This window comes from Tachypleus tridentatus, chromosome 8, assembly GCF_004210375.1.
Source record: "Tachypleus tridentatus isolate NWPU-2018 chromosome 8, ASM421037v1, whole genome shotgun sequence".
NCBI classification, from domain to species: domain Eukaryota; kingdom Metazoa; phylum Arthropoda; class Merostomata; order Xiphosura; family Limulidae; genus Tachypleus; species Tachypleus tridentatus.
In genome coordinates, this window is record NC_134832.1 from 148149654 (window position 1) to 148170494 (window position 20841).

The following is a 20841-nucleotide window of genomic DNA, read 5'->3' on the forward strand; positions in this document are numbered from 1 at the left end:
ATAACTAAGCATTACTTTAAAATTGCACAAATGTAAGAGGCCCAGCATGGCCAAGCGTGTTAAGGCATTTGACTCGTAATCCGAGGGTCGCGGGTTCGAATCCTGGTTGCACAAACATGCTTGCCCTTTTAGCCATGGGGTGTTATAATGTGATGGTGAGTCCCACTATTTGTTGGTAAAAGAGTAGCCCAAAAGTTGGCAGTGGGTGATGATGACTAGCTACCTTCCCTCTAGTCTTACACTGCTAAATTAGGGACGGCTAGCGCAGATAGCCCTCGAGTAGCTTTGCCGAAATTAAAAAAAAAAACAAATGTAACATTAACATTTTTCCAAACTAAAAATGTGTTTACAATAATACTTATCTCTGCTGACAATAGAGCTATTCTTTGACACCTATATTAGCACTAGTCTCACATGTTCCAGTCTTTTATACTCTGGTTAAATGTCCTTACATAGTTGGCAAGTTTCTCCACTCTTGTCAGTGCATCCTCTATCTCAGTACTGTACATAAGTATCTCACTTAGTAAATGAAATCACTTTTTTTGAGACTAATACCAGGGGGAAGGGAGGCCAGGAAAGAGTCAGAAGAACTAAGTATTATTAGAAATACATTTTCAGTTTATAAAACTGTTAAATTCCAAAACATACTTACCATCTGACACCCACCACAGTTAGAACCCTACACTGAGAAGGTGGAGGGGTCAGTGCAGACATGATCCATACAGAAACTATATGCATAGAACAGGAATGTATGGAGAGAAAATATGCTACAAGAGTACGGGAACCACACTACATTCAGAATCAGAACAAGCTTGCTCTTCACCTGGAATTAAGTACCAAAAGTGGAATAGTACGAGTAACTACTATAGGCCAGCCTCAACCGGATAACCAAAGTTCCACAACTCAAGGTTGGAATTCAGGGGTCTTGGTCCCTTGGGCTATTGAACTGAAATGTCATAGATATATATACTTTTGAATGGATCCCAACCTGTAGCCATAGAGTGATGTTGATCACTGGAATCACAAGGATAAAGTAAGTGAAACAAAACTAAATCTTCCAGCCTGAACAAGAAATATCAGGAGGAAGGATAAACTAAATAACCCCCTCCTCCAACAATAAAGGGGGAGTATACTCAAAGGGGACAAGGAAGAGCCCTGCAAAATCACAAATCCAAATGATTAATAGAAAAAAAGTAGTTGGATCCAAATTGGACTCATGCAGAGCTGATGAAGGAAAGAAAAGTGTCAGAAAACAAAATCCAAATTGTCTGCAGGATCAACAAAAAATGTAACATCAGAAGTTTTAGGAGAAAACACCCAAGGCCAAGCATGGACAGCAATGATGCAGGAATTCATACCCACAAAAATCATGTGTAATTTATTTATTTTATTTTTAAAATTATTATTACACTGAAGTCCACAGAGTGTCAGAAAAATTGCAATCCATAATGGGACAACACAACTGTGACTAATGCTTTGTCAAGAAAAAAAATAATTACATTACTTAAGTGAGACACTTGAACCAAGATAGAGGGAGCTCCGGTGAAGGTGGAGAAATTTGCAAGTTAAATATTGTCAAGGGCGTTTAAGTAGGTTAGAAAACCCTGGAGCATGCAAGACCAATGCTCAGACAGGAGAAGCTGAGGTCAAAATAACAGCTGTATTGTCAGCAGATGGTAAGTATGGTTTGGAAATATAAAGTTCTAAATATTTAATTCAAAGATATTAAAGATATAAATTAAAACTTGGTTAAACAGCTCATACAGTACAGGATTCCATAACTTACTTCTACAGTACAAAATATCCCTTCTGAATAACTTGTGTCAATATTTACAGTATTTTTAATAACTAAAAATATAGCCAATGTGAAAAAGAACTTTAGCAATGTGTACTATTATTATGGCTCATGATAAGTTAGTATATTGGAAATAACTCAGTTGTTTGTAATTACTTAAAGACCTCTATATAAAAAGTAAATAAATATATTTGAGGCCTTCTTACCTTTGGTGGCTCATTTGATAAGTGAAAAGTAACATTAGGCATAGATCGTCTGAAGTGAGAACTGTAGGAAGTGTAATGAAAACCACCGTACACATCAGTAATGGGGATATTATGGAAACCACCGACTGCACTATGGTTCTGTTTTAAAATAAGTTTTAAAGCATTATTCTTCAGTTTCAAAGCTTTCAAACTGTTTGAATTGTAACAATGTTGTACATAATTGTACAATTCAGATATTATGAAAAGTTTAGATGTAAAAACGGCTCGTTTGGGTTGAGAAAATATTTTACATAGAAGAGCAAACAACGTTTCGACCTTCTTCGGTCATCGTCAGGTTCACCGAATGACCGGAGAAGGTCGAAATGTTGTTCGCTCCTCTACGTAAAATATTTTCTCAACCCAAACGAGCCGTTTATGCGTATAAATTTCTCAACAAGTGGGTTTCTCGACATCACTGATTATTATGAAAAATTGTTTTATGTAAACATTTAAAAATTAAAAAAAAAAATTTAAAGATAAAACATATTTTCTTCACCACTCACAGCTAATTTTCATTACCTTAAGGATGGTTATTCCCTAAGGTGAAAGCAGATGAGCTACAAAGCACAACTGAATTATTCTTTCCTAAGTACATAAACAATTTGATAAAAAAAGTTATATTTTATGACTTACAGACAAAACGTGAATGGACATAGTTTAACATTTATGTGTTTATTATTCCTCATAGTGAAATGTATGAATACATTGAACATTCATGTCTAATTTTTTGTTGAAGTATTCATGATTTTAAATAATACTTCCACATTTTTCACCAAGAATTAAGACTTGAAACTTCTTAGAGGGTTAAATATTACTATTTTAAAATGAAATACATCAAAATGGCCATGAACATCTACACTTCTGGCTGCAATTAGTTTTTTGTTTGAATCAAAAATAGCACTTACCACTTCTTGCTGATCTTGTCCAGAAGTACCTGAAACTATTAGATGAAAAAAACTTTATATTCTTGAACATAAATATTCTTAGAACTTAACTAATACAAGAAAAATGTAATGTTAATCTTGCTGTAGCAGCATCAAAACTAAGAAACTAGTCAATCACACAATAAAACTACAAACTGACTTCAGTAAAACAATAACACCCCATTTTTAATCCCAAAACTACAAACTGACTTCGGTAAAACAATAACACCCCATTTTTATCCCACAACTACAAACTGACTTCGGTAAGAGAATAACACCCCATTTTTATCCCACAACTACAAACTGACTTTGGTAAAAGAATAACACCCCATTTTTATCCCACAACTACAAACTGACTTCAGTAAAAGAATAACACCCCATTTTTATCCCACAACTACAAACTAACTTCAGTAAAAGAATAACACCCCATTTTTATCCCACAACTACAAACTAACTTCAGCAAAAGAATAACACCCCATTTTTATCCCACAACTACAAACTGACTTCAGTAAAAGAAGAACACCCCATTTTTATCCCACAACTACAAACTGACTTTAGTAAAAGAATAACACCCCATTTTTAACCCACAGAAAGCTTTAGATTACTCTTAATTACTTTTTATTTTCATTTGTTGCTCAGTAAAGAACTTAGGATTAAAAACTATTTTACAATATCAATAAATAAATACCATTTTAAATATTCTTAGTATAAGGAGTACAAATTATATAACAAACACAAATAACTCTGGACAATTTAGTAAACGAAATTTTACTGTTTAGTAACAATGTATCATTCTTTGATGCTAATAATCATTACACAATATAACACCCACTTAAAAAATGTATATTTTTGACAAATGAAACACAACATGAAATTTTACTCATAAAATGTGTCCTTCAAAGATTAGCAGTAATGAATTAATGAGTTCATAGATAACAGTTGCCTCAACTTAAGTAGTAGTTCATTTAATTTTGGTGGTTCCTTTGTTTAAATTTGCACAAAGCTATTTAAGGGCTATCTGTAGTAGCCGTCCCCAATTTAACAGTGCTAGAAGTTTCATTTTGTAAGAACTAACTATAACTCAGTTTATATTTTCTTTCCCCACACAACATGCAATCAGAAATAGCATCTCGCACAGCTTTGGTAGTGATTTATATAATCAATTTTATGTACTTTCTTGTATTACACCTAATTGTGTGTGAGTGTGTGTGTGCACATGTGGAATGAAAAATGCTAACATTTTTTGAGAATGTTCAATCAAAACGGTTAATATGTACATCAAATACCACACACACACACATAAAATAACTTTTGCAAATTAATAAAGATGTGTTTGTTTAAAACAGCTTTGTAATTAAAAGTCTAAAGTAGCTCATTATATTATAAAAAATGAAGAGGTAATGTGGTTTCAATGGCTAAATGTAACCATTAAACTGTTATGTCATAAACAACAGTAAAATGCTGATATGAATGATACATTGATGTGCTGTTTTGTAAAACTGAAATAATGGTCACATGATTTAGAGAAATCTTCTGTAGAATATTGAATTCATACTTGCAGGGAATGTTCTGCATATGGAGACATTTTATGTGGAAAACTTCAAAATCACATCTTGATTAACACTGTGGAAACATGGAAATTTTCTCTAAGTTCCAATGATGGTACAATGTTGGAACAATTACTGTCTCAATGCTAATACAGTGGTGGAGAAATTACTGTTTCAATGTTGGTACAGTGGTGGAGCAATTACTGTTTCAATGTTGGTACAATGGCAGAGCAATTACTGTTTCAATGTTGGTACAATGGCGGAGCAATTACTGTTTCAATGTTGGTACAATGGCAGAGCAATTACTGTTTCAATGTTGGTACAATGGCGGAGCAATTACTGTTTCAATGTTGGTACAATGGTGGAGCAATTACTGTTTCAATGTTAGTACACTGGTGGAGAAATTCCTGTTTCAATGTTGGTACAGTGGTGGAGCAATTACTGTTCCAATGTTGGTACAGTGGTGGAGCAATTACTGTTTCAATGTTGGTACAGTGGTGGAGAAATTACTGTTTCAATATTAGTACAATGGTAGAGAAATTACTGTTTCAATATTAGTACAATGGTAGAGAAATTACTGTTTCAATGTTGGTACAGTGGTGGAACAATTACTGTTTCAATGTTGGTACAGTGGTGGAACAATTACTGTTTCAATGTTGGTACAGTGGTGGAACAATTACTGTTTCAATGTTGGTACAGTGGTGGAACAATTACTGTTTCAATGTTGGTACAGTGGTGGAACAATTACTGTTTCAATGTTGGTACAGTGGTGGAACAATTACTGTTTCAATGTTGGTACAGTTGTGGAACAATTACTGTTTCAATGTTGGTACAGTGGTGGAACAATTACTGTTTCAATGTTGGTACAGTGGTGGAACAATTACTGTTTCAATGTTGGTACAGTGGTGGAACAATTACTGTTTCAATGTTGGTACAGTGGTGGAACAATTACTGTTTCAATGTTGGTACAGTGGTGGAGCAATTACTGTTTCAATGTTGGTACAGTGGTGGAGCAATTACTGTTTCAATGTTGGTACACTGGTGGAGCAATTACTGTTTCAATGTTGGTACAGTGGTGGAACAATTACTGTTTCAATGTTGGTACAATGGTGAAGAAATTATTGCTTCAATATAACAAATTCTCTTTCTTTGTCTATGAATAACTAAACTCAGAATATACTAGAATAATATCAACATTTCAGTGAGCTATCATACAAATATAATTAATGGCTTTTCATATCATAAAATGACATAATTAAGGTCACTTACAGTTGTACAGAACTTAGTGTTTTGTGTTGAGCTTGTACAAGAGCTTACGAGAAGAACTGAATGAGAGAATTATCCTACAAGACTTCTTTGAATACTAATTGTTTACTTCAGTACCTTATACAGAAGTGAGAAAAAACAACCAAGACAATTATACATTTCTACATGTAAAAACAGCTCATTTGGGTTGAGAAAATATTTTACGTAGAGGAGTGAACAACGTTTCGACCTTCTTCAGTCATTCGGTGAACCTGACGATGACCGAAGAAGGTCGAAACGTTGTTCGCTCCTCTACGTAAAATATTTTCTCAACCCAAACGAGCCGTTTTTACATATATATTTCTCTACAAGAGGTTTTTCTCGACATCACTGATAATTATAGATTTCACAAACACATTATTTATTATTACCATGTTTAACAAATGAAGGTACAATCAAGTATGACTGCACTGTTTTGTAAAAGGGTTTATATATGAATTTAAACCAACAAACAGAAGTTACCTTCACATTCATCTAAACACAAGTTGGGTTGGTAGTGTTTTTAGTGATCTTTTATTTCTAAAACTTCCAGACAGTCTAGTTTTTTTTACCTTTTCCACACGTAAATTTTGCAGTTTTTTTCTGGATCAAAATGATGTTTATTTTCAATAAGATGGGATACAACGGTAGAATCCATTTATCATAATTTCTAACTTTTAGAATGTTTCTTTAATTCTCATTTCTATGGAACATCCTGTTTGACCTACATACACTCACATACTTTCACAGCCTTGACAAATTAATTACTAAACACAACATTTCTATGGAACATCCTGTTTGACCTACATATATACACACTATCACAACCTTGACAAGTTAATTACTAAACACAACATTTCTATGGAAGATCCTCTTTGACCTACATATACACACACACACTATCACAGCCTTCACAAGTTAATTACTAAACACAACATTTCTATGGAACATCCTGTTTGACCTACATATACACACACTATCACAGCCTTGACAAGTTAATTACTAAACATAACATTTCTATGGAACATCCTGTTTGACCTACATAAATACACACTATCACAGCCTTGACAAGTTAATTACTAAACACAACATTTCTATGGAACATCCTGTTTGACCTACATATATACACACTATCACAACCTTGACAAGTTAATTATTAAACACAACATTTCTATGGAAGACCCTCTTTGACCTACATATACACACACACACACTATCACAGCCTTGACAAGTTAATTACTAAACACAACATTTCTATGGAACATCCTGTTTGACCTACATATACACACACTATCACAGCCTTGACAAGTTAATTACTAAACACAACATTTCTATGGAACATCCTGTTTGACCTACATATACACACACTATCACAGCTTTGACAAGTTAATTACTAAACACAACATTTCTATGGAACATCCTGTTTGACCTACATATACACACACTATCACAGCCTTGACAAGTTAATTACTAAACACAACATTTCTATGGAACATCCTGTTTGACCTACATATACACACACTATCACAGCCTTGACAAGTTAATTACTAAACATAACATTTCTATGGAACATCCTGTTTGACCTACATATATACACACTATCACAGCCTTGACAAGTTAATTACTAAACACAACATTTCTATGGAACATCCTGTTTGACCTACATATATTCACACTATCAACAGCCTTGACAAGTTAATTACTAAACACAACATTTCTATGGAACATCCTGTTTGACCTACATATATACACACTATCACAGCCTTGACAAGTTAATTACTAAACACAACATTTCTATGGAACATCCTGTTTGACCTACATATATTCACACTATCACAGCCTTGACAAGTTAATTACTAAACACAACATTTCTATGGAACATCCTGTTTGACCTACATATACACACACTATCACAGCCTTGACAAGTTAACAGGTACACTGTTAAACATCAATAGCTCTACATTGTTTTTCTACAAGCTCCAAAGAATTTTATATCAAGTTTAGGGTTAAAAAAACAGATTTTTGAAATAGTTTGGGCTTTATTTGCTATTTTGCAAGCAAGAGCTGTTTATTTATTTATCTTTTGAACAATTTTAATCAATGCACTCATATAATTACAACAAGTTTACATTAAGTTTACATAAACGAAATAAAGTAGTAAATTACATACACTAAGTTTAAAATGTCACAGCTACTTTCAGTAAAACTGTAAAGATAAACTCACTCATACTTTGCAATACTGTGCTTTTAGTGCCTCCTGGTAAAATGTTAACATTTGGGGCAGAGCAAATTACCAAAAACAGTACAAAATATGAATACACACACATATGTATATATATTTCAGAGACAGAGGGTGACATTAGGATTCGGTTTTACTGTCACACTATTAAAAGCACAAACTTTTCATAGCTTACCATCTGACCTAGCACTACTAAAATCTGTGTTCTCCATGTTCATTAACTTCCCAAAGCTAAAATCACCAGTCTGGAAAAACAAAACATATCCATAATTAATTTTTGTTCTTAAACTGATCAAACACTTAACACTATTTTCCTTCTTCTCTTTAAGATAAACCTCAAGTATTAGCAGCTAATTATATCTCAGAAGCAAAATGTATCTCAGTATAACTTCAGAACATAATATGAAAGATGAACAAATGAAATTCTAAAACCACAGATAACTGATACGAGTACTCTAGCGAGACCAAATAAACTAATCATCACTCCCACATACAAAATGTTCTTTATTTCAGTGTCAGTCCAACAAAAATATGTAGATTAAAATATTCTTTATATCACTGTCCTACCAACAAAGATATGTCGATTAAAATGTTCTTCATTCCAGTGTCTGACTAACAAAGATATGTAGATTACAATGTTCTTTATTCTAGTGTTTGACCAACAAAGATATGTAGATTAACACAGTCTTTCCAAACTCTACTTTCTGAGATTCTGTAATTCAGTTGAATTGTCTCCTACCATGGGACTTTATTGACTTTGTAATGTCATCTCTAGCTACAAGTACTTTATTGTGATGGATTTAAATAGTTAATGAAACATTAATTACTAGCAGTTCAAGTACTAGCCTTGTACAACTTTTAGCAAAAATCTAACTTAATGAAGATAAAAATTCTACTCATCTAGTTTGTACTTGTACTTTCAGATACCCAAATCTATTCCATAAATCAGTAAACCTTAGAAATGTGAAGCTTTTTTCAGTGTCTCTACTGATACCTAACACAATATTAAAATCATCAGAAACTGAGTGACTATCTTTTTCTTCTTCCTTATTAAATCTTAACTCTATCTAATTTTGGGGTCAGATTGGCTTTTTCCAATAATTTCTATTCTCCAGCATTTACAGCTACCTCTCTCATTTCTTGATCTATCCTCTATCTTCCTTTTTCAGTTTTGATGTCTTGTACTCCATCTATCTTTGACTGGCATACCAAATACTCTTTTTCTGGATTATATTTCTCCCTTCTTTCCACATGTCCTTACCACCTCACTCTAGCTTCGCATGCTATTTCTGTTATCTTAAATAGCTTTCTAATAACATCAGTCATGGTTCTATCCATTAAGGATATCCTAATGTAACATTCTATCTTCCAACCTTTTTAGGAGCAAACTTTCTTCTCTCCTCCTAATAGCAATGTCTAAGCTCCACAGAACAATAGTTCAGTGATTAAACCAATATCTATTAAATATAAGTTAACGAACATTTCAAAAATCAATATCTAAATGTAGCAAAATTATCAACATACAATGAAATGAAAAGAGGAAAATATATGAAATAAAATGGATATGTTTATTTTTCTTTTTTTGAATAAATAATTATCTCAAGAATTTCAAAGTACTTATCTTCAAAATTTCAACTGCTAACCATTTCACATTTTCTTTTAATGTTATTGTTTTATTGCCAGATGTTTTTTAGAGAGGAACTGTTTATCCATCTGTGAAAGTATCATATCACACTGGGAGCCATTTCTTGTAAACACCATGGGCATAGCACTTGGCCTGCATGGTTTCTGAAGTCAAAGGCATAATTGTTGGAGACAACACTTTTTTGCACTAACTTGTTTTTCCAAATAAAAATTCATCTAGCTTTCAAAAAGAATATAGTATACACTAGAATTAAATGTCCCAAAACTAGAGTCACTTACCTGGTTTCTAACTAAGCTATAAATAGGTTTTAAAAAATTCTGTTAACTGTTTGAAGTAAGATAACAATGCTTACAACAGAAACAATTACTATGAACTATATATTCCTATGTCTATTAAAAAGAAATAACTATTGTAATCTTTCAGTGCAGGAACACCTGTTCTTCCTATCAGTGACAATGACTAACGTATTAATGATACCTCAAGCAAATAAAAAGGTAAGAGGTTCAATAGTTGATATTCTTGCCTGTAATTATGTTTTGTTCATGGTTGTAATTGGTTGGAACTGAAACCATAAAACGTAGATGTGAAGGATTCAGAATCTTTAAAGTATTTCCTTTTGAAATTAAGAAAATAAAACTTAGATAATATAAATACTTGAATTATGGAATGCAGCTTTATGCCAAGTTTACTGAAAAACACTGAAAACAAAACTGTTCAGTAACATTTTGGATTAAAAATAAAAGTCCATAAAAGGTCATGAAATTTCCATTTAAACCTGACCTTGTTTATAGGGTTAATGGTTTAATGAACACAGTAAACAGAAAGCTTGTTAAGTGTCTTTACCAATATTCAATACAAATTAATGTATATCAGAAATGCCAAGTTTATTCAATGATTCTACTAACAAGAAAGTAGACTGTCTTCAGTGTGTCAAGAAACTAAACTAAACTGAGCATAAATTAGTAACACAAAATCATGAAACAAGTTATGTCCTAATCTTTTACTGCTTCAAAAATGCTAAAAACAATTAATAACAGATCAAATGAAAATATTGTTTTTCTCAAAAAAACATGCCCTATAACAGCCCACCAATCTCAGATACCACAATTAAGTCTTTTAAGATTTTCAAATTAATTGTGACTTCCACAAAGCAACTCCCTCTCCCTTCAACATCTTGCAATAAAAATTCTAAAAATGTCACTGGAGCACAGCTTTATCATAACAGCAACAGACACACAGTTTAAATAAAATAATAAACAGGAAATTAAACAATCTTAGATTGCATTTCCCAAAATAAAATAAATTGATAAAATAAACAAAAGAAAACCAAATAATGGACTGCAGGCATTACAGTTAATTAACACTATTTTAAAAGCAAGAGAAACTAAAATAACCACAGAAAATCTTTCAGAAAAGGGTGGTCCAAATGTAGGATATTAATTTATCATGGAGTTTTTTACAAAAAAGAATTAACCATTCAACTTTATCTTACCATGTAGTCTCGACCTCCAACTGGAAGAGTAGCTGATTTAGTTGCAAAGCCATAACCTGGTTTTGGCACTGCCCGCAGTGAAGACACCACTTAAAATACAACAGAAGTTCATACTTTCAGATATTATATGAACATAATTGAAAACAATATATACCATAGCAAATGTAATAATGTAAAAATGTCAACCCATACTCAGCTAAACATCCATCATGGTTCTTTTTTGTTTTCTGATGTAGTAGTTCAGAACTTATAATTTCTGAAATTAATAACGAAATTTTTGAAAAAAGTATGATGTAGGGATGGAAATTATAAAAAGTACAGAAACAAGGTGTGATGAAACATAAAACCATAAAATATTGTGTGATGAATACACAAAACCATAAAAATATTGTGTGATGAATACACAAAACCATAAAATATTGTGTGATGAATACACAAAACCATAAAATATTGTGTGATGAATACACAAAACCATAAAATATTGTGTGATGAATACACAAAACCATAAAAATATTCTGTGATGAAACACAAAACCATAAAATATTCTGTGATGAAACACAAAACCATAAAATATTGTGTGATGAATACACAAAACCATAAAAATATTCTGTGATGAAACATAAAACCATAAAAATTTTCTGTGATGAAACACAAAACCATAAAATATTGTGTGATGAAACATAAAACCATAAAAATTTTCTGTGATGAAACACAAAACCATAAAATATTGTGTGATGAAACATAAAACCATAAAAATATTCTGTGATGAATACAGAAAACCATAAAATATTGGGTGATGAAACATAAAACCATAAAAATATTGTGTGATGAAACATAAAACCATAAAAATATTGTGTGATGAATACAGAAAACCATAAAATATTGTGTGATGAATACAGAAAACCATAAAATATTGGGTGATGAAACATAAAACCATAAAAATATTGTGTGATGAATACAAAAACCATAAAATATTGTGTGATGAATACACAAAACCATAAAATTATTGTGTGATGAATACACAAAACCATAAAAATATTCTGTGATGAAACACAAAACCATAAAATATTGTGTGATGAATACACAAAACCATAAAATATTGTGTGATGAATACACAAAACCATAAAAATATTCTGTGATGAAACACAAAACCATAAAATATTGTGTGATGAACACACAAAACCATAAAAATATTCTGTGATGAAACACAAAACCATAAAATATTGTGTGATGAAACATAAAACCATAAAAATATTCTGTGATGAAACACAAAACCATAAAATATTGTGTGATGAATACAGAAAACCATAAAATATTGGGTGATGAAACATAAAACCATAAAAATATTGTGTGATGAAACATAAAACCATAAAATATTGTGTGATGAACACACAAAACCATAAAAATATTCTGTGATGAAACACAAAACCATAAAATATTGTGTGATGAAACATAAAACCATAAAAATATTCTGTGATGAAACACAAAACCATAAAATATTGTGTGATGAATACAGAAAACCATAAAATATTGGGTGATGAAACATAAAACCATAAAAATATTGTGTGATGAAACATAAAACCATAAAAATATTGTGTGATGAATACAGAAAACCATAAAATATTGGGTGATGAAACATAAAACCATAAAAATATTGTGTGATGAATACAGAAAACCATAAAATATTGTGTGATGAATACACAAAACCATAAAAATATTGTGTGATGAATACACAAAACCATAAAAATATTGTGTGATGAATACACAAAACCATAAAAATATTCTGTGATGAAACACAAAACCATAAAATATTGTGTGATGAATACACAAAACCATAAAAATATTCTGTGATGAAACACAAAACCATAAAAATATTCTGTGATGAAACACAAAACCATAAAATATTGTGTGATAAAACACAAAACCATAAAATATTGTGTGATGAAACACAAAACCATAAAATATTGTGTGATGAATACAGAAAACCATAAAAATATTCTGTGATGAATACAGAAAACCATAAAAATATTCTGTGGTGAAACACAAAACCATAAAATATTGTGTGATGAATACACAAAACCATAAAATATTGTGTGATGAAACACAAAACCATAAAAATATTGTGTGATGAATACAGAAAACCATAAAATATTGTGTGATGAAACACAAAACCATAAAATATTGTGTGATGAAACACAAAACCATAAAATATTCTGTGATGAAACACAAAACCATAAAAATATTCTGTGATGAAACACAAAACCATAAAATATTGTGTGATGAAACACAAAACCATAAAATATTGTGTGATGAATACACAAAACCATAAAATATTGTGTGATGAATACAGAAAACCATAAAAATATTCTGTGGCGAAACACAAAACCATAAAATATTGTGTGATGAATACACAAAACCATAAAATATTCTGTAGTGAAACACAAAACCATAAAATATTGTGTGATAAATACACAAAACCATAAAATATTGTGTGACGAAACACAAAACCATAAAAATATTGTGTGATGAATACAGAAAACCATAAAAATATTGTGTGATGAAACACAAAACCATAAAATATTGTAATGAATACACAAAACCATAAAGTATTGTGTGACAAAACATAAAACCATAAAAATATTCTGTACATAACTAACTAAAACTTTTCGAGAAACTTTTATGCACAAGTAAATGTTGAATTTCTTTTATTTGCATGAATTCAGGGTTGAATAAAAGTATTTAAACTGAGTAATGCTATAACGTTTTACTATCACCAGTTCCCATATGCTTGTAACATTGCCCCACGGTTACTTATGTAGGAATTTCTTTAGGAATTTGTATTTATCTCTACCTTGTTTTTGTATTTTGTTTAGCATTTCCATCCCTACAACATTCTTACTTTTTCAAAACTTTATTATTTCTTTCCCTAATTTTTAATTAATAATAGTAGCTATGAAGGCAGCAGTTTTAACTTTACTCTGCGAGATATCTTGTGTTGACGTTAGTAAAACACTATACTGTTGAACTGTAACATTTTGATGTGTAACTCACAGCAACACTGGTGAGTTATCTGACACCAGAATCAGAACAGAACATTTGGATGTTACACTACTCATCAGTTTCCTACTTTACTGAAGTTTCTGGCTAAACTGAAGGTCTTAATAGCTTTTGTAAACCTCAAAAACTCAAGTTAGGTACTTATAAAAGTCTCTTGGATTGTTATAAGAGAGATTTGAGACTACAATGAGCAATATATGCAACAGACATTTTTTCACAGCCCACATCTACATACTAAGCATCACTGTGCTAAGTGATTTGTAATAACAACGATGGAACAGAAACAGTGACTATATTCTTGGTTAGTAAAGATGTTTCTATGATACTAATAAAAGACAAAGTGTAATTTAACACTTCTACTCTAAAGACTTGAACTAAAAGTGAAACTGGTTACTATGTGAAACCTCAGGGAATCTGTAATGTTTACTTTAAAACTGGAACTCCAAGATTACAGAAAAGCAGATGATCAGCCTTCATATATAGTTTTTCTGAGTAACATTTACAAAGTGCACTCAACAATATTTACATGGTGCATATGATATTTTATCTGTCAATAGTCAGAATCAGTGTAGATGATAAAAAATCTGAGGAATGAATTGGGGTTCATGGTTATTATCACGTACAACATCTAAATCTAAGAGCTACTTTGTATTAATTGCTTAATCAAATACCAATTATCAGTGATGTCGAGAATTATAAACCAATTAGTTTATAACAAATGACTGTTACAACCACATACAGCAGGTTAAAAACCAAAATAAAAAATAGAAACTAAATGATAATTAATAAACAATACAAAATAAATGGCTGACTAGTAGTAATAACATGTAAATGATTGTACACATTTCTACACCAGAACAATAATTCATATCCAACTTTCATTCTAAATCTTATAATACAAATATTCACACAGACTGCCTTTATATATAGATTGTATAGTCAGATTATATAATGTGTTCAGATTTATGTTGGAATAGCATGCTACAAGACGATCAGAGCTACTGCTCAAACTGGAACTGTCTGAGATAATTTATGTTGTCTGTATCTTCCCTAGCAATAAAACACATTTCTTCCTACATGAAGTCAGATTTATGTACAGATATAAGCAGTTAGAAATACCAAAACCAATGTTTGTGTCATTTCAAGAACCAGGTCCAGAATGAAAGTTTTTTCCTTAATTTGTAAGAAATTTCTAATTTATTTTTTTACTCTTTTCCATAACCACAGTTATATCTTTAACCCTACAATTATACAAAAAAAAAAAAAAATTTAATGCTGATAAGCGAAGCAAATGCCTCTGGTAATTTAAAATGAAATTGTCCAAAGTAACTTTTGCCAACAAAATTACTGAAATTTTTAGGCCAAGAACATTTCTACACTCATGATGAAAACCTCATAGAACACATTTATCAAAAATGTTTCATGAATTAGTATATCTTAGAGATAAACAGTTTCACCATCACTCCATTTTTATATTATATTATGACAGTTGATGTTGTCAAACATTTAATTATAACAACATTAGCCTTGATAGTACCATTATAAGTTGGTGTGGTGCGTCCAGATCTTCCAAGAGATGACCTGTTACTGGAACCTCGATCAAATTCGTCCTCTTCCCAAGGTCTTGGTCTATCTGTTGCCCGAGATGGCGCTGAAAAGAGAAGTAAATATACTTTATGTGTTATTTCAATTACTACGTTGGATTTTGTTTTAATGTAGTTTTTAACCTAACATTAATACATTAACTGTCAAATAATCAAATTGTTTTCCTACCTATTTTTTAATGGTGAAGACCATTCTGCATAACCATGAGTAATTTCATATGGTTTAACCTTTCACAACACTCAGTGGAAAGAAACAATGAAAAACATTGAGTCATTCATTTGTTATGTGAACTACAAAGGGAAGGTCACCAGCAGCAAGTGGTAGTGACTACAGTATTACTGGAATATTTGTTTACATTTTCACACGTAGCTAATGTTATAAGAAACCCAATAACCAACAAAGCTGAGGATTCACAAGTAATTTTGCATATAAAAATTTAACAAAAATAAGTCTATCAGTAGTACAGTGGTTAATACATGGTAAAACTACTGGTCTGTAGGCTACTAACACACCTAAAATCTTTAAAACTGTTTTATACTGTTTGTGCCAAGAATTGATTAGTGAAACTGATACTTGGTGAGATAGTTTTGTTCAACAATTTTCTAGTAAATTTAAACCTCAACTACAGATATTCTCTATGGTTACCTAAATACTAAAAACCATTACAGTCAAAAATGGAATAAACCTCGTACTTTTAAACATATGGAAAGAGTAAAGGGTGGATTCAGTGATGTTGAGAAAACCCACTTGTAGAGAAATATATATGTAAAAATGTCTTGTTTGGGTTGAGAAAATATTTTACTTAGAGGAGCAAACAACGTTTCGACCTTCATCGGTCACTGTCAGGTTCTCATGACCGAAGAGCGAAGAAGGTCGAAACGCTGTTCGCTCCTCTACGTAAAATATTTTATCAACCTAAACGAGACGTTTTTACATATATAAATGGTGGATTGAATAATTCTACGTGTGTAGTTAAAGAAAACACTCCACAATATGAGCAACCAACCAATCAGTTTAATTCTTTTGCTACTGTCTCAGTAGATTACACTGACCACATGACCATCAGAGTTTCCATACAATAACGTTTAAATTGTTTTGTGTGCGTCTTCACAAGAATTTTCAAGCTCTTAGTAAATACTATAAGTTTCGTACAGAAAAAAAATCAGAATGTTCAACTGAATATTTTTATTAGAAGTTTGTTGGTGAATACATGGAGCCAGCAGCAACTGTTCCAAGTACAAAATGGTTGGTGAATAAATGGAGCCAGCAGTGACTGTTCCAAGTACAAAATGGTTGGTGAATACATGGAGCCAGCAGTGACTGTTCCAAGTACAAAATGGTTGGTGAATACATGGAGCCAGCAGTGACTGTTCCAAGTACAAAATGGTTGGTGAATACATGGAGCCAGCAGTGACTGTTCCAAGTACAAAATGGTTTCAATGTTAACATTAAAAACATGTTTCCTCATCTAAAATTGTTCAAATTTGATCATAATCTTCAAAACCTCCAAAATAGTTTTTTGTTTTTTTCAGAAATAATTAATATTCTGTCTGTTATTTTCTCTACCATAACTCTATACAAGGTTGACCAATTTCTCCAACCTTATAACTGCCATAAAACTTTAAAGATTGAAAAATATGAAATAAAGTGAGTACTGTCATTATTTTGTATTGATCCTGAGAGTTTTCTATTTTCTAAATTTGTTACATCTATTTCCAACACTTATTTTACTCTTAGCAACTGAAGTAGAAATCTTCTAAACATAGAACAATGACACCATGGATGAAATAAGAATTATCCAAAGTAATAGAAATGTCAGAAAATGTTTATGGTATGGATCTCTAAAAAGTCTGCACTGAACCAACAAACACTGTAGGCACTTGGATGTCAATTATCACCCTGGAGCAGTCGTAATTTAGCAGTGTAGGAGTACAGTGTGTACGTGCTTATGAGATTTATTATTAGTACTATTTACTTGTCAATGCTAAATTATTAGTTACTTTCCTTAAAACATAGAACAGTAAATAAAAAATATATAGAAAATTATTCCTAGTACTTATGATGTTACAAGATGCTTTTGTATTCCTGTGTCACACTTCCAATGTAAGCACTGTTTAATTTCTCAACACAGGGGAAGAACAAATTAACTTTAGCATATTTCAAAGGTGAATTTTAGAAAATCAATAAATCATAACATTACAAACTGTAGTACACATAAAGCTACAATACTCTATTTGGGTTTTTAACTATATGAAGGTTAAAATAGTTTATTCTTGTTCAAAGCCACAACTCACTCAACAGACTTCAAAATTCCCAGACAAATTATAAGTTTCCCCTTAAATCAATTACAAATGACTGTCAGATTTCTGTAATTTGGAATTTGTTCTTTCTATTGGTTAAAAACATGCAACTGAAGAGAAATAATCATGAACAGACAAGAAGTTTCAAAAGAGTGTATAAGGGGTAAGGCTACTCTTTAAGGTTTTTAAAATATTTTGATACTTAAGCAATTGAAAATGATGAGAGATTGTTATTTTACATTCTAGCTTGTCAGTGTTTGGAATATCATTTTTTCACTCGCTAACCTCTACAGACATTATATGGTAGCTTTAATAAATCAAACTGAGTAATAAGGACAAAGAAGAAAACACAGAATACAACACAGAAAAAACATACTTTGAACCATAAAATTAAAACATATAATATTAAAATCTGAATTATAAACTTTATTGTGATACAATTTTTATTGACATACAATCATAATAAAGTTGTTGAATTGTATTTTAAAACTAAATATAAAATAGTTAGTAACAGAAATCTAAGGGTTTATAGAAAAACTTTACATCAAATGCTTAACTAACACAAAAACCAAAAGAATATTTGATAAATTTAAAGAATTTACAGCAAGTCTTCATAAGGATAAAATGAGATAAATTTTTGGTTGTAGAAAAACAACAGAGAAAGACATTACGTTAAAAATAAGTTTATCTACACCCCTTAAAGCTGCTTCATTAAAAACATACTACACATTAAATGAAAGGGAATAAAGTCAGTACACTGAACCAGTCTTATACAGGATAAGGTTGGTTGGTTGGTTTGGTGTTTCATGGTGCAAAGCAACTAGGCTATCTGCACCAAACATCTGGTAAAAAGTTAAAATTAAAGTAAAATTAGTAAAATTCATAAAAGGAAATTAAGATAAAACAAAACAAAGTTTAATGTTTAAATTAAAAACATAAATAACATTAAATACAATTTTTATATCTAGTCTACAGCAGTAAGAGAAGAACAACAGTAATACAAGTTGTAAAGGACTTTCTGTGGCATAATTTTAATTATTATAACTCACCAAGATGACTAATGGGTAAGTTCAAAAACCACCATTAGTCACCTGAAGTTGGCCTTTCCAGTCCTGATTCTGAGTTGTTTGATGTTATGACCATTTTCAGAAAGCAAAGTAAGAAAAGTTTTAAAAGACTTGCAACAAAATTTTAATTATTATAAATCCCCAGGATGACTAAGGGGGTAGTTCAAACAGCAGCATTAGTCACTTGAAGTTGATCTTTCCAGTCCTGGTTTAGAGTTATTTGACATTACGGCCATTTTTTAATTTCAAATCAAACTAGATGGACTTTGATTCTTGGAAGGGAATCACATTAAGAAAGGTCTAATGTATAAATTAAATAGCATTAAAAAGATTAATGGCCTTTAAAAAACTAAAAATATTTCTAAGGTGGGCAATGTCCCCATTGCCAACAACACTGTCTGATGTTACAGATAAACATTGGGATAGAACGTGTTTAAAATGGTGCCATGGTTGAGAGTCGTAACGACAACAAGACAGTAAAATGTGGCTTACTGTGACCTGAGTGTTGCATAGACAACACACTGGTGTATCAGTTCCAAATAAAAGAAAATGATGAGTTAAAACACTGTGACCAATGTGTGGTCTAGTTAGTACAACTTCGTCTTTCTGATCTAAAGTCCAATATAGGGTTTTATTTGGAAAAGCTTGTTTTCCTATTGCTCACTCCAATCCGACTGCCAGCTGGCATGGAGCCGAGCCTTGAATACAGGACCATAGTCCATGTATGGGACAGGCACAGTGGCGATAGTGCCAGAGCAGATAGATTTAGCTGCAGTGTCAGCGAGCTCGTTCCAGTGAATACCAAAGTGGCCCGGTATCCAGAAAAACTGGATAGAAGCAGATGTTAAAGAGAAATGGGCCAGTCGGTTTATAATATTGACAAGAACACGGTGTGAACTAATATGAAGCGATTTCAGGGCCAGTAGAGAACTAATCAAGTTAGTATAAATAGTGCAATTTGAGTGCTGCTTAGCTTCTATGTGATCCAGGGCAAGAGAAATAGTGTATAGTTCAGCAGTGAACACAGAAACTGTAGAGGGGATTCTGCACGCAACCACCGAACCACAACAAACCATGGCAGATCCCACACAGTCACCTGATTTCAAACCATCTGTATAAATAGGAATGGAAGGATGGTTCAAAAGATGTTCAGCAAATAACAAACAGTATTTCCGATCAGGAGTGTTTGCTTTTCTCAAATGACTTAATGATAGGTCACATTTGGAGACTGTAAGAAGCCATGGTGAGATAGGCTGACCAGTGGATACAGCAATGCTATTCAAGGACAGAACCAATTCATCCAACTGCACCTGGATATGAAGGCCAAAAGAAACAATGGCACATCATTTGTTCTGAAAACGCATGGCCCACCGAGGAAGGAAAACACAACCCCAGGTGGGATGCTTTGGTAAGGAATGAAGTTTTGAAGCATGTAATAAAGACAGTTGCAAAAGGTGTAGGTGCAAAGAAGGTTCATGACACTCTACGTATAAGCTCTGAACTGGGGAAGTACAGAAAGCCCCAGTGGAGAGCCAAAGTCCTTGATGATGAACAGGATCCAGCATCTTTAAGGCTGAGGTCCTGGCTGAGCCATGGACCATTGATCCATAGTCGAGTTTTGATCAAATAAGAGCACGATATA

The 20841-nt window shown here is 32.0% G+C and overlaps 1 protein-coding gene across 1 annotated transcript in view; it reads right to left on the reverse strand.

Annotated features, from left to right (window-relative positions):
* The window catches only part of LOC143223725 (actin-binding LIM protein 2-like), a 90684-nt gene that overhangs the window by 6582 nt on the left and 63261 nt on the right, over positions 1 to 20841 (reverse strand). Inside the window, 5 exon segments of the mRNA XM_076452066.1 lie at positions 2002 to 2139; positions 2946 to 2980; positions 8209 to 8278; positions 11171 to 11259; positions 15765 to 15878. Of these exon segments, the coding sequence (XP_076308181.1) occupies positions 2002 to 2139; positions 2946 to 2980; positions 8209 to 8278; positions 11171 to 11259; positions 15765 to 15878 (446 nt within the window).